At 37.3% G+C, this 13,356-nt stretch overlaps 1 protein-coding gene across 1 annotated transcript in view; it reads right to left on the bottom strand.

Annotated features, from left to right (window-relative positions):
- Nucleotides 1–1,894: 1,894 nt before the first annotated feature.
- The window catches only part of LOC139708954 (peroxiredoxin-1-like), a 37,934-nt gene continuing 26,472 nt past the window's right edge, over nucleotides 1,895–13,356 (bottom strand). Inside the window, exon 7 of the mRNA XM_071620923.1 lies at nucleotides 1,895–3,589. Within this exon, the coding sequence (XP_071477024.1) occupies nucleotides 3,539–3,589 (51 nt within the window). The 3' untranslated portion in view covers nucleotides 1,895–3,538. The remainder of the gene's footprint in view (nucleotides 3,590–13,356) is intronic.

The following is a 13,356-nucleotide window of genomic DNA, read 5'->3' on the forward strand; positions in this document are numbered from 1 at the left end:
TTATGCTTCATTGTTCTGCTACAACAAAATTTCGATATAACGAAAGAAAACTGCCCATTCCGAGGACTTTGCTATAACGGGTAGTGCGTATATTATATACACGTATTGGCAGTGAAGGGATTGAACCCTCAATATAAATCTGAATGCGGATACGTACACATCTGTGCAATTAAAAAGCTTTAGTACAATACTCGGTGTATTAATGCGTAGAAAAACTTTATAATAAACCCTCTGCACACATTGCAAACTCCTGTAGTTATCTCCAACGGTGACGCCAAAGAATTTTGCCCGCTGACAATGGGGCCAAATTTTGTTTGTTGTTGTCGAGATTTTTTTTTTTAAATCGCCAATTGGCAAGAAGAAATTAACGGTGGCCATGTGTATGATCTCTTCAGTACTACACATAGCACAATCTCAGTAGAACTACTGTAGCATCCTGCAGCACACTTGTGATCAAAAAGTTAAAATGAAAACCAAAGACAAAGCAACATTCATAAGCACGTTGTTAACAGATAATTTCAATATCCACGCAATTACAGTACATTCAATGGCAAGGGAAGATGGAGGAAAACCGCTTTGAGCATGTCACTTTTTTTCGTTAAGAGGATTACATAGTATACTACCCCTTTTCAAATGAACAAGCTAAGACATAATCGTTCATCACAAATTCTTGGACGGAGAAGATAATGTTTTGTAGGTTTACTGCTGACGAATATATATCAGTTTAATCACAACAGTCCCCGTGAATTAACAGCATCATAGTTTGCACGGAACTGATCAGAGGGTACTTGTACGACCTCTCACTTTGCATCATAATCTACTGTGTGCACTTTAAAAAAAAAAAAAAAATATATATATATATATATATATATTATTTCGTTTAATGGTGTTATGGTTGAGGCAATTAATTTTATTCTGGGAGTTTTAGGAATTAAAGGCCACACACAGTGATGAATAATTCTGAAACTGGGAGAAGAGAGGATAAAAAGTACAAAACAGGTTCGTGACAGGAAGTGCGATCAAAACAGAGGCTCCATGGTCCAGTAGTCTAGTCATGAACATTCTGAATTTAAACCTGTTGTCCATAATATTATATTTCATCAATTTAAAAGGGATGGTATAGTACGCGTATTGGTGGAGATGAAAACTGAGCTATCAACTCTTTTTGCAAGATACTAAGAAACCACTTATGAAATGTTACAGGGCATACTATTATAAGAGGAATTCAAAGTTTACTAGAAAATCGGTTTTGAAATGGTTGAGATATCCAAAAACACAGTAAAACAAAGCAATCCTATAATAAAAGATGAGTTCCGCCTTTTACTAAGTATTAGTATCGCTTTGTTTTGGATATCTCAGCCATTTGAAAACCAGCGTTCATCAAGTAAATTTTGAACTTCTCTTGGAATAACATGCTCTTTCATATTTCATCACAGGTTTCTCATTATCTCACAAAAAAAAAAAAAGTTTTAAAACCTGAAGCCAGGCCTCAACCAAAACTATACTATCCCTCTAAAAGTATTGTTTACCACTGGGAGAAGTGATTTGAAAAAAAATGTTTGAGTTTCACATTTGATGCACATGTGTAGGTCAGTTGTATCACAAAATATCCTACCATACAAAAATTTTGCAACAAAGCCTAATATATAAGGAGATATTAAAACTATTTTTCTCGATAAATCATAACTGTAGACGGTTTTTCTAGAAACAATTTCATTATAACTATTGTTCACATTTTTGAATAATTATTTAACAATACTTAATTGATTATACATTTATACATTAGTTATTTCTATCCTTAACTCACATTTTAGAACTATTTTGAAGCAATAAAGCTGGGTTTTTGTTTGATCTGCTGGGTTTTTGTTTGATCGATGGTAAATAATGCCTTTAAAGAGACAGCAAACACAGATTTTACAAGTCAAGGAAAAGTAATGTCATTAGCTTTATTTTGCATGAACATACACTGAACATGAAACACTTGCTTTTGCAAAGAATGGTAACACACACATGTAGAGCCAGTCATATCCACCAACACAGTCACAGCTAAAATGACATATCTGTGTAATGACTTTTGGTGACTTCTGGAGGAAAAAAAAAAAAAAGATATGATGTGATCTCTAATTTTTAGAGTGGGCAAGTAGTACAGACACTTCTTACATAATTATGGCAAAGTCCACTATCAATTAAAGTCTGCAATGTAGACTACCAAAATAGCACAATGTTACACGCCACACACATTGATCACCTTTAACAATAACGGTAAACATTTGACAATGTACTTGTGTGGTTCATGACATGCCATAAACAACAATCCTGCACACTTGCCGGTAAAATATAAATATCAAACTAGATTAACATGCCTTCATGAGGTAAACTTTGGGCATAAGTTTGTTTTAAAAGCTGAACAAAAATGCACACTCAAATTCTTTGCCAAATGGTATCATATCAAACAATAAATTAGATATCACAACATACAATCTTTTACAAAAAAATACCAGTAAATGATACAATACTGAAATTCAACTCCTCACTTCCATTCCACTTTTCCCCCAGCATCAAAATTCTGTTAAAATGTTAAACTTTGTTATTCTTCTTTTCCCAGAGAAGTCACAAGTGATGCATACGATGTACCTCTTACCCTTCAAAATATGTAGGAAGTCCATAATATTATAATCAACTGTAGCAAATCTAATTTACGATTGAAATTCAGTGGTACTTTGTCTCTGCTGTAACAAAAGCTGTTTTGGTGATTTGTGACCACTCGCTTACCTTTCAACATCATAAATGGATCTTGAAGAATAAATGGGTGTCAATCTGTTTTGGAAAGCACTATTGTAACTAACCTCACCGACATATTAAGAGCAATCCACAATTCTCTACAGCCACATGCGGCAGATCACCATGCCAACTTGTAATATAAAACAATCAAGAATCGCCCTTGACTTTATTTGCATATAATTGAAGGGGTCGGTGCAATATAGTGCTAACCCACACTTTTGTCAAAATTGAGTTACATGCATTTTCATAATCCTCATCCTTCACTCTAACCTCTGTGAAAATATCATACTTGAATTCAACCAATAAGATGGTAAAAAGTGCATGCATTGGACTTTCCATACATTCAACAGCGATTATCTCAAAATGACTATTGTGTGGGTTAGCACTATATTGCACCAACCCCTTCAATTGCAGCTAGACACCTCCCCCCCCCAAAAAAAAAAAAAAAGCATGACAATTTCTACCACATCAAAAGGGTGCTGATTTTACCTCAACTAAGATAATGTCCAGCTTTTTCTTAAATATTGACCAATGCTCAAATTTTGGTACTTCTGTATGTTGCATTTGCAGGGGCCCATCAAAATTCTGTGAATCAAAATGCCAAAACTGTTATGGAAGCTGCATGCTGCACATATACAACAGGTATAAAACAAGTCATAAGCATACAGAACTCTTTCATTATATCTATTTCCTAGTTCATGGATGGGCAACACCATATGTCAGTTGTGAATGCAGGCAACGGCACTGCCATCTTGCATCAGTTGACCTTCTCAAAGTACGACTTTGACCCCTCAGGATCTGGCTTGATCTGCAATTTGTGGGGAAAACATTGGAAACAAAAGGGAAATATTTTCAAAGCAGTTAAACTCAATGAAGAACATATCTACATATCGCACACACAGACACACACTTAATAGTATATACACTGTATATAATGCATATACATTATGAAACACAGAAGGAAAAAAAAAACACTAGATACCAACTAATCAGTACAGTAAACAGTATGAGTAATTTCTGTAAAGTGAATCCAAGCCTTTTCCATGTCACAGAAAAAGGACAGACATTAAAGGACTATTGTATATTGCAACAATAAGATTGATGGCAGAATAAGGAAGTCATTTAAAAAAAACAACAACAACAATGAAATGACAGTTACTGAAGTCACACAACCGAGACCAGATGGTCACTGTCAGATGCATGATAAGTGATGCAGTCATCGAAACTGCCAAGACTGTATGACTGGAAATTTTGAGTCCATAGATCTCATGCAATTCGTTCTGCGTATAACTTCTTTTTAGACATGCTACAAACATTTGTTTGTCTTTTCCTTTTCAGGACAGTGTGAGGAGGTGGCATTTCTACTGGGAGCAGAAAGATATCGTTGGGAACTTGGACAACTTCCAGAGGAAAAGCACCTTTCTTTTCCATCTGTTACGAGGAAAACTCATGAGAGTTACTCCGTGCTGGGCAGCCACCCTCCAGTTTGTGATTCAATAAGGAAGCGACGGAAATTAAATACCACACAGCACTTGGGGCACAAGCATACAATTGTACCTAGCCATACTTATACTCTCTTTCTCATATATTTTCTTTTTCCTCTATCTCTCATATATACATTCACACACATATACATATACATATACATATACATATACATATACATATACATATACATATACACATACATATACATATACATATATACAGTGTATAATATATACACAGATAATCTCACTCTCTCTCCCTCTCTCTCTTGCTCAGGTGGTGGGATTAAAAAAAACCAACAACAACAACACTAGCAAGGCAGAGGCAACTAGAAATTCAGAAGAAACAAATGATGACAACTACAAGTATCAGGATTTTCATTTTGTCATGGTTGAAACATGTGGAGCGGCCGGCAGCCACTCCCCCACTTTCTCCTCCGTCTCTCCTTCTGTCGACCTCGTTGATCTATTGTTCTGTCTCTCTCTATCAGTATGGTGTCTCCCTCTCTCTCTCTCTCTCTCTCTCTCTCCCTTGGCGAAATGCCAGAGGGATGGACACTGGCACAGTCCCAAGTTTCCTGGGGTAGTGGATGTCATGACAGAAATCATGCCGGGTCTGTGTTCGGGGGTGAAAGCACTTCCACGTCAGGGGGAGAGCAAACATGCGGTGGAATTTCAAGCAAACGTCACGACATCTACAACATTCACAACCTTCGCCGCACCATGTCACACTGAAATGCAGACCCCAAGAGGCGTGTAACTCGTAGGCACACATTTTCCCACGGTGGCTCACATGTCCAGAAAAACATAAACAGAGACTAGTTTCTATTCTTCCTGACTACTTTTTTTTTCAATATATCTCGACATTTTTCCACCCTAGTTCCCTCCGCAGTACAGGGAAACTTCAAATGAAAAAGTGAATCTTGACGTAAGAACAGATGCCATCCACAAAATCAAGGGATACAGAAGTCACACACCCACTCCCTGGCTACAAACAAACAGAACAACAAACAAACAAACTCTACATCTGTTTAGCTTGAAGCAATACTTATTATCATGTTGGATCGCAATGAATTTGACTCCATGGAATATTGGCCCTAACCAGTGCAGTATTCCCTGGTATTCCATTATATAAAGCCATCCAATACAATCATAATTATCTATAACTATCATCTAGAGAAGGCATACACTGTAAAAAGTATTGAACTTCTACTAGAATTTAGAGTTGACTCTACACTGAAAGAAAAAGGAGTGACTTACACTAGTGTAGCGAGATGTTCGTGAACTTGTTAATTGTAACTTAAGAGTTTGAACACTTAGTACAGTAGCAAGCTTTCAAGCATTTGCAAGCACTCACGCAACAGACAAGACAAAATACAGTGTGGTATTGCACGGCCACTAACAATAGTAGCATATGGGGAAGTACAGTGTAGTACATTGGCAGATGCATTTCATTGAATATGCCCTCATATTGCACATTGAAAATCAAATGGACCAAAATATACACTAAAATGTCCTTTATAGATAATAATCATGAATATGATCTGAGTTTCTTTCCATACACTTCACAAAAGTGGTGAAACCTTACAACATAATTTTTCAGCTAATCATGTCCTCAATCTAGACACAGGACTATGGTACACAGATTCTTTTACTAACTTGACAAAGAGAGAGAGAGAAAAATAAGAAAGATATAAAGTACCAAAAGGTTTCGCATTTTTGACATTTTTCATACTTTGACATGCTCATTTCACAACATTCGAGATATTAGAAAGCATATGCTATACTAGAGTGTATTAATGCGCGTGAAGCTAGATTTCAAACTGCTGAGTTAGCCATTTTTTGTAGATTTTTTTTTCTTTAAGTTTAGTCTTGGTGAACTTCCATGCCTAAGTTCTTTGACACAGCCAAGGCATAACAAATATGAAGTACCAAAAGTTCTCACATTCTTCCCAAATCAGTTCCACATTACAAAAACAAAAACAGACAGTTGTGATAGTATCAATCACTGATGTCATAGGTACAGCACATTTAATTTGTGGTAAACTTAATTTCAAAATGAAAAAAAAAAAAAAAAAAATTCAGTGTAGAGTGTCGCTGACCTTCCCCCACCCCACTCCCCCCAAAATGATGATAATGTCACGTGTTTTTGACAAGATACATTTGTATCATTCAAACAAACATCCCACCTTATAACCTTACATCACCACTTGTTTGACACAGATTCTGCTGCATAATCCAATCTATCAAACATCCCCAGCCCAAACAAAACAAAACAAAACAAAACAAAAACAAAACAAAACACCACTCAACACACAAACCAAATGAAAAAAAAAGACAGATTCAGCACTAATGACAAACTCCTTCTCATCATTAGGAGGTATTAAATCACAACCAGGATGCTTTTTAGGATTTTGGTTCTGCTTGTGAGGTGAAAACTTCCCCCCTTTTTCTAAGTGTTTTTAAACTGTGTTGGGATCATGAGTTCAGCAAACTACTAAAGAGTGGAGTACATGCATACGGTACTCAATGTGCATCCCATTGAAAAGTTGCTGTGACTGTTTTGACAACCAGCTCAAACTAAGTCATGAAAACAAACAACAGCTAGGAACTGTTAAGAATTGACATTGTGTAAAATTAATGTTAGAAATCATTCAAAAGTGCTCAGTCCAATAAGGATGAGTGCCTGAGGGGAAGAGAGGACCTCACCAACCTGTATCTACATGAAATTGAACTGGAAGACAGACATATTTTTCTCTGCCAACGCTGTTTGTACTTGCGGATCCTTCAATTCAATTTTGACTCTATTTCAGTTCTCTACAGGTCAAATAATATGCAAAACTTTTGAGAACATTTACTTTGTTGAAAACATAAAACTACAAAAATGTGCCGAGCAAAAAATAAGACAAGAAGATAGACCCGCTGAAAAGTGATGGTTGTAAAACATGGATCATGCACTATAAACCTCTCAATACCACTGAATAATATGACAATAATACAACTGAAGTACTTCTAGCAGAAGTACTTCTAGCAGATTATCCAAAAATCAAATGTTGATTTGTACAGTCAGCCAATGATTCTGATTTTATTTTCATTATGTTCATTTAAATCAGATGTTCTCACAGAATGATTGCTGATCATGTTCCAAACCTCTCAGAATGACTTACTAAATCCTTTTGCTGCCAAGCGAACTGCAATGGTCAAACTTTTGTAGAATGATTTCAATCTTAGATTACCTATCTTAAACAGAAAATCATAATCAAATCAGATTCTGTCTGAATAGAATCTTTTCTTCATTTGAAAAATCACATGCATGCCAGAACTAATGTAACTTTACAAATATGGTGTGCAATCTTTCAATACTGGTCAGCATATCAAAAAAAGACTACACTTCCCCCTTCCAAATATAGCAAACACCCGCAACTTTAAACAGAGAAGTGTCACAAACACCTTCACTTGCCTAAGTGTGGATTTTTGTTGCCCCAGACTGGTTGACATATACAGTGTAATCTGCATATGACCTCATGCCCCTCTGAGCATTTAAAAGCTAGGCGCATCTGTACATGAATAATGTATTCTACACTTTTGGAAGTGATACAGGGCATAATACGGAGAAAGATGAGTGTGAAACGAATGGAGTGCTGAGAAGATGAGTACCATCTGGCTCCGAAACACTGTCCAAATACACAGAACAGACACAGAATGTAAATATCACATGACCATTCGACCAGGATTTGTGGTAAACAGGAAGGTTCTCAAGCTGCTAAATATAACATATTGATATCCAGTGTGGTATCCACATACATGTAGACATTTAGTTCAGGTGGAAGAAAAAAAAAATATTTAGCCATAAATACCACACTCATGCAAACTATGCATGCCAAATTTTTTGCTGTGCTAAGCTTGAAATCTCTTCAATACACATACTCGCCTTTAGACAGGGCAATGAAATAAAACACAGATAATAATACGCCATCAATTCACTTTCTCATTCTAAATTACAACAAACATAAGTCTAAAAGCATATAATATGGCAGTTTATGTTCCATCTAATATGGTAAAACAATGCGGGGGGGGGGGGGGGGGGCAGAAGAAAATGCACGGAAGATAAGCAAAGTCAAGGAAGCGGTGCTCTGGACCAGTTTCTGCCATGTCCTGTACCTGTAGCTGATTGTTGGTCAGGCAAGTACTACTTGTGAACCAGGACCTCCCGTTTGTTATCAGGGAAGTGCCTGCTGAGTATCGTAATATCAAGGCACTAATACACTTCCCAGCTACACTGAAGTACCACAGGAAGAGAAAACAAATAATATCCTGACAAGAAAAACAACAACATCAAAGAACTTTAAACCATACACTGTATGTACTGTCAACCATGGCAGTAATTTTTATACTTGACCCAGTCACAGCATAAAAACTACACAATTTTCTTTTCTACACAATAAGTTTCTGGGCACAATCCCCCAATTTGTTGTTGTGTTTTTTTAACAAACCTAATAATGAAAATAGAAAAAAATAGAAAAACAAAACAAAAAGTTTGTGCGCAGTACTGGGAAACTTCATAATACACAAAAGATGACTCATTGATTGCCACTTAATTGAACTTTTCAATTTGCTCAGCCAATTTTTGAGGAGGTTCCATTTACAGGGAGCCTTTTTGTGGTTGATTGGTATGTGAATAAGAGCACGGGTTTCCATGCAAGCATGAGGTCCCCAGTTCAAGTCCCAACCCGGCAGTAGTGCTCTTTGGCAGGCAAGGCATTTCATCCTCTGTGCCATATCTTTTGGGGAGACTTGAAGAATAAGTTCACCTTAATGATTATATGCATGGATTGAGTGAATGCAGCACTATTAAGTATAGCAGAACACACCAGTGAAAGTTTGAGGAAAATCAGACAGTATGATAAAAAGTTTTGAAGTTTTGAAGTTTCAGTGCCACCATTGCTGTATGAGGAGACTACTATGTAAACAGTTTATGATGTCACATGCATAGAATGATATAAAGAAAATATACAGCATAGGATTCCCCAAATTTCATTGTTTTTCTCCAGGAAAAGTAGGCCTACACATCCCCTCTACTTCCTTTGTATGTAAGGGTAATATTATCCCCTCTGCCTCCTGAAAGTGGCAAGTCAAGTGCCTTTTTATGAGCCAGAAAAATGAAACTCTTTACATTGTTCAACGCATGTGACATAACAATAGTATGTGTAGTCATCTCATCCAACAATGGCAATACTGAAACTGAAAAAATTCATAACTTTTGAACGGATTGTCCAATTTTCCCCAAACTTTCAATATCAATGTGTTCTCCTAATATTGCTGCATTCACTCAATTCAAACATATACTGAGGTAAACTTGTTCTTCAAAGCTATTGGTCTCCTGTGTAGGACAGTCATACCTTCGTGTGCATGAAAAAGAATCGACTTTGAAAACTTCTCGAAAAAAGTGGGTAGAAATCCTAGTGATGTGGTTAACCCGTTGAGGACGAGTCCCAAGTATACTCGGGCAGGTGTCTACATGTGTATGGGAAATGCGTGTTGTAGCAAAATCAGTCCGTCCTCAGTGGGATAAACATACAAATACTGGCTGATATACTTGTGAGGTTACATTCACTATTAAATTTACTATTAAATTGACTTGGCCTCATATTTCTGTCATGCTTCATATCATGGTCCGGGGTTGAGATCTTTCTCTTCTGAATACATTCTCAATAGATCATGGAGCTGTCAGTGAGTGGTTCTAAAGTGATGGTGATATTTGATACCAACATGTTTACTATAAAGCAAGATTACCTTCACGGCATGAAATTTTTGCCAATTGGAGCCGATAATTTTTTTTACAGCATAGAACTTTCGTAAATTGCCATTGGCATTCAGTGCTCATAGTGTAGACAAGAAATTTCACGGGCATTTTAATTTCGTGAATCTCAGCTCTCGCAAAAATTCAAATGCATGCAAACTTTTCTGATATACCATTACTTGGTTTTGTTTTGTTTTGCTTTTTCTAACAAGTTAATGAGTTTTTAATCCATCTCATTCCCCGAATCTCCAACCTTGCACTGCTGAATATACAAAAACAGAAAATATAGGGCATGATCATGAATGGTCCGATGTTGTATAACTGACCAGGGTGCAGGGTCACATGACCTAGCAAGTGTGCAATCACTATCTTATGAAATAGTTATGAGCTCTCGGAAATTTGAACACGTTGCAGGCATGCTCTCCCTCCGTGTCAATATAACATGGACTATAGGGGCAGTGATAGGGGCGTGTACATCTCAGCTGCCCGGCGACAAGATTAGACGGTAATCTGGGTATTTCCTACTGCCGGTACCAACGGCTTGGGCTTTAGTCCAAAGACAGGAAGGGATGCTGTGGGTTCTGTTGATCCTTTCGCCTATTGTGCAGCACCAAAATTTATCCTACATTATCATCCCACAGAGAGAAAGGAACGAGGGAGAGGGAATGATCTGATTGGCATATAAGCCCTGCTAGTGTATGGTGAAGGTTAGGTCATCATGGTAAATTGTTTGGACTTTGAGCACAATTTAAGTGATTTCACTTCTCTCCCATCACATTGTAACTAGCTGAACAGCTGATGTAAAAAAGAAAGAGCAGGTAGGCCTATCCTCCCTCTTTCAGTAATCGAAAAAAAAATCCCATTTGTGGATGAGACAAACCCTGGTCAAGCTGTTCCATGTCAATTTCAGGTGTTTTTTTTTTTTCTATCTAGCACCATATAGTAACATCGGCATTTGAAATGTCACCTTGATTTTGTTTCTCTTCAATTCAGATGTGTAACACTAACAGTAACAGTTACATCTGATACACATATAAGTAGTTTACATTATGGAGTCAGTGTCAGATGACGATTCATCACCATCGCCACCTCATCGAATGACTTTGAGTGGGACCAAGCATAGTGCCATTACAGGAAGGGCATAAAAACGCATTCATGAACCACTGTTCCAATGTTGGCGAAAACACATATTTATATGTAGTTACAAAATACTGATTGCCCACAGACACTGGGAGGTGTGTCAATCACTGACAGACAGACAGATGCACGTGCATGCAATCACGCGCACACACACATGCATACACTGTACACATCCCGCAAAGCTGATAACAGATTTATTTCGGGAAAAAGTACAGGGTAAAAGGAAACATGGAATACCAAGGACATCTCATTTTTAAGATATCAAGCAAACAATTCAAAAAAAAAAAAAAAAAAAACACTCTGGACTGAGCTGATCATCTGTGTTCCCATCAAGCAACCAACAGGGAAAGTTAGCATGATCTCATTTGTGTCACAGCCGGGACCAAAATGAGTGCCAACCCAAGTAAACTAAACTGAATGGAACGGAATCTGTTGACATTCATACCCTGCAGAGATATATCACTTCTGTCTGACTGGCAGATCTGTCACACTCAATATCTTCTTTTACAATTGTTGAAGCATAATTGTAAGTTCTTTACAGCCCTCACAGTCTATTGTTATACCAAGGTGTCTGTAAAAATACTTTGAGCAGTTGGGAGCTCTTTTGTAGTGGTTGGTTTAGTAATCAAATCATCTTGAATGGGTTCAGCATGTACGGTCGTACATTATAGCACATCATTGCAATGGGATATACAGAAACAAAGCTTTAGAAGCAACTCCTGCACCCTGTACATGGATGAGTCAGGCATTTCACAACAGAACTAGTACCTCTGCCAAAGAAGTTATTTTTGGCTGGCGTTAGATTGTTTATTCGTTCCTTTGGAGTATCACTTCTAAAGTTAAAGTTAAAGAACAGATATATCGATGAAATTTTAATGACAGGGCCTTTTGCAGTCAATTAAAGACCAGGTGATTACAAAATGTGTACCTGTAGTTTATGGCGGTGACCCCAATCATCTAGACCAAAAGATGCTAGCACAGTTTATATGACATAAGTGAACCTCAGGGGGGAATTTTATGAAGTGTTTTGTCTAATATTTTTCTGACAAACTGTTATAGGCTACTGAAATCCTTGCATCTGATTGGCTGAGAGCAAAATTGTCAGAAAAATATCTGACCAGAATGCTTATAACAAGAAGTGCCCCCCTGCCCTCTAGTTGCTATAATACTTCCCTAATTTGTTTTCCAATCCACAGATGTTTAATTTCTTATACTCAGAATACATGGGACAAGGAAAAAAAAAACAAAACAATCAATGTTGAAACCTCGAAGAAGAGACATGGCACAAAGTCACTGAACTTCTACATCTGAAATCTAACTTGCACTGTGCCAATGAAAGAACAGAGCTGGTACCTTGCATTAGGAATATTATTATTTCACACGCTACTATGGGATTGACGACTGTCAAGCCCCCTCTGGAAGGTCTGGGCAAAAGAACTTGTCTAGTCCGTTTGTCTAGAGAGCAAGTTTGAATACTAATAAGTGTGGAGAATGGACTTAGAGCACAACAGGTACTGTATAATACTTGCCTAAAACAGTGAAGGACTAAAAATGACTCAGAACTGTGGCTATGACAAGCTGTTCCCAGCTGGGCTCGCATTAAAAGTAATTAATGAAGTTGTGAATGATACAATGCATACAAAGATAAACTTGCACACACAGGACAACCAAACTTCTCAGTTATCAATGAACTCTCCAGACTCCACAAACATTTCAGTTTGCAGGACTTTTGAGCGATAAAAATCACATGATAAACTTTACAGTGTCAAGCCCAACCCAACTATTGGGAGACAGATTGGAATCTAGCACTACATACATGTGGGATGTAGTGACTTGATAGAAAAGATAATAAAACCAAAACACTGATTTTTTATTGTCATTCATGTCTAGACAAGAATTTACACATTAAGACCTACCAAATGCATATTGCAAATTTGTGTGTACACTACAGTTGACATTTACATGATAATGTCAATTGGCCGCAAACACATACACTGCAAGTGATCATCTGTCAACGAAGGTGTGTTTGTGTGTGTACTGCATTAGTAGCTGCTTTATGCTGGTTTTACTGTATGTAGTGGATTCTGTTTGTTTTCACAATCCACCTGAAAATGGCATCTCAGAACATATGTGGCTGTAATTATGTGT

This window comes from Diadema antillarum, unplaced genomic scaffold, assembly GCF_040938485.1.
Source record: "Diadema antillarum isolate AM-2024a unplaced genomic scaffold, OU_Dant_1.0 seq00001391_RagTag, whole genome shotgun sequence".
Taxonomy (NCBI): Eukaryota; Metazoa; Echinodermata; class Echinoidea; order Diadematoida; family Diadematidae; genus Diadema; species Diadema antillarum.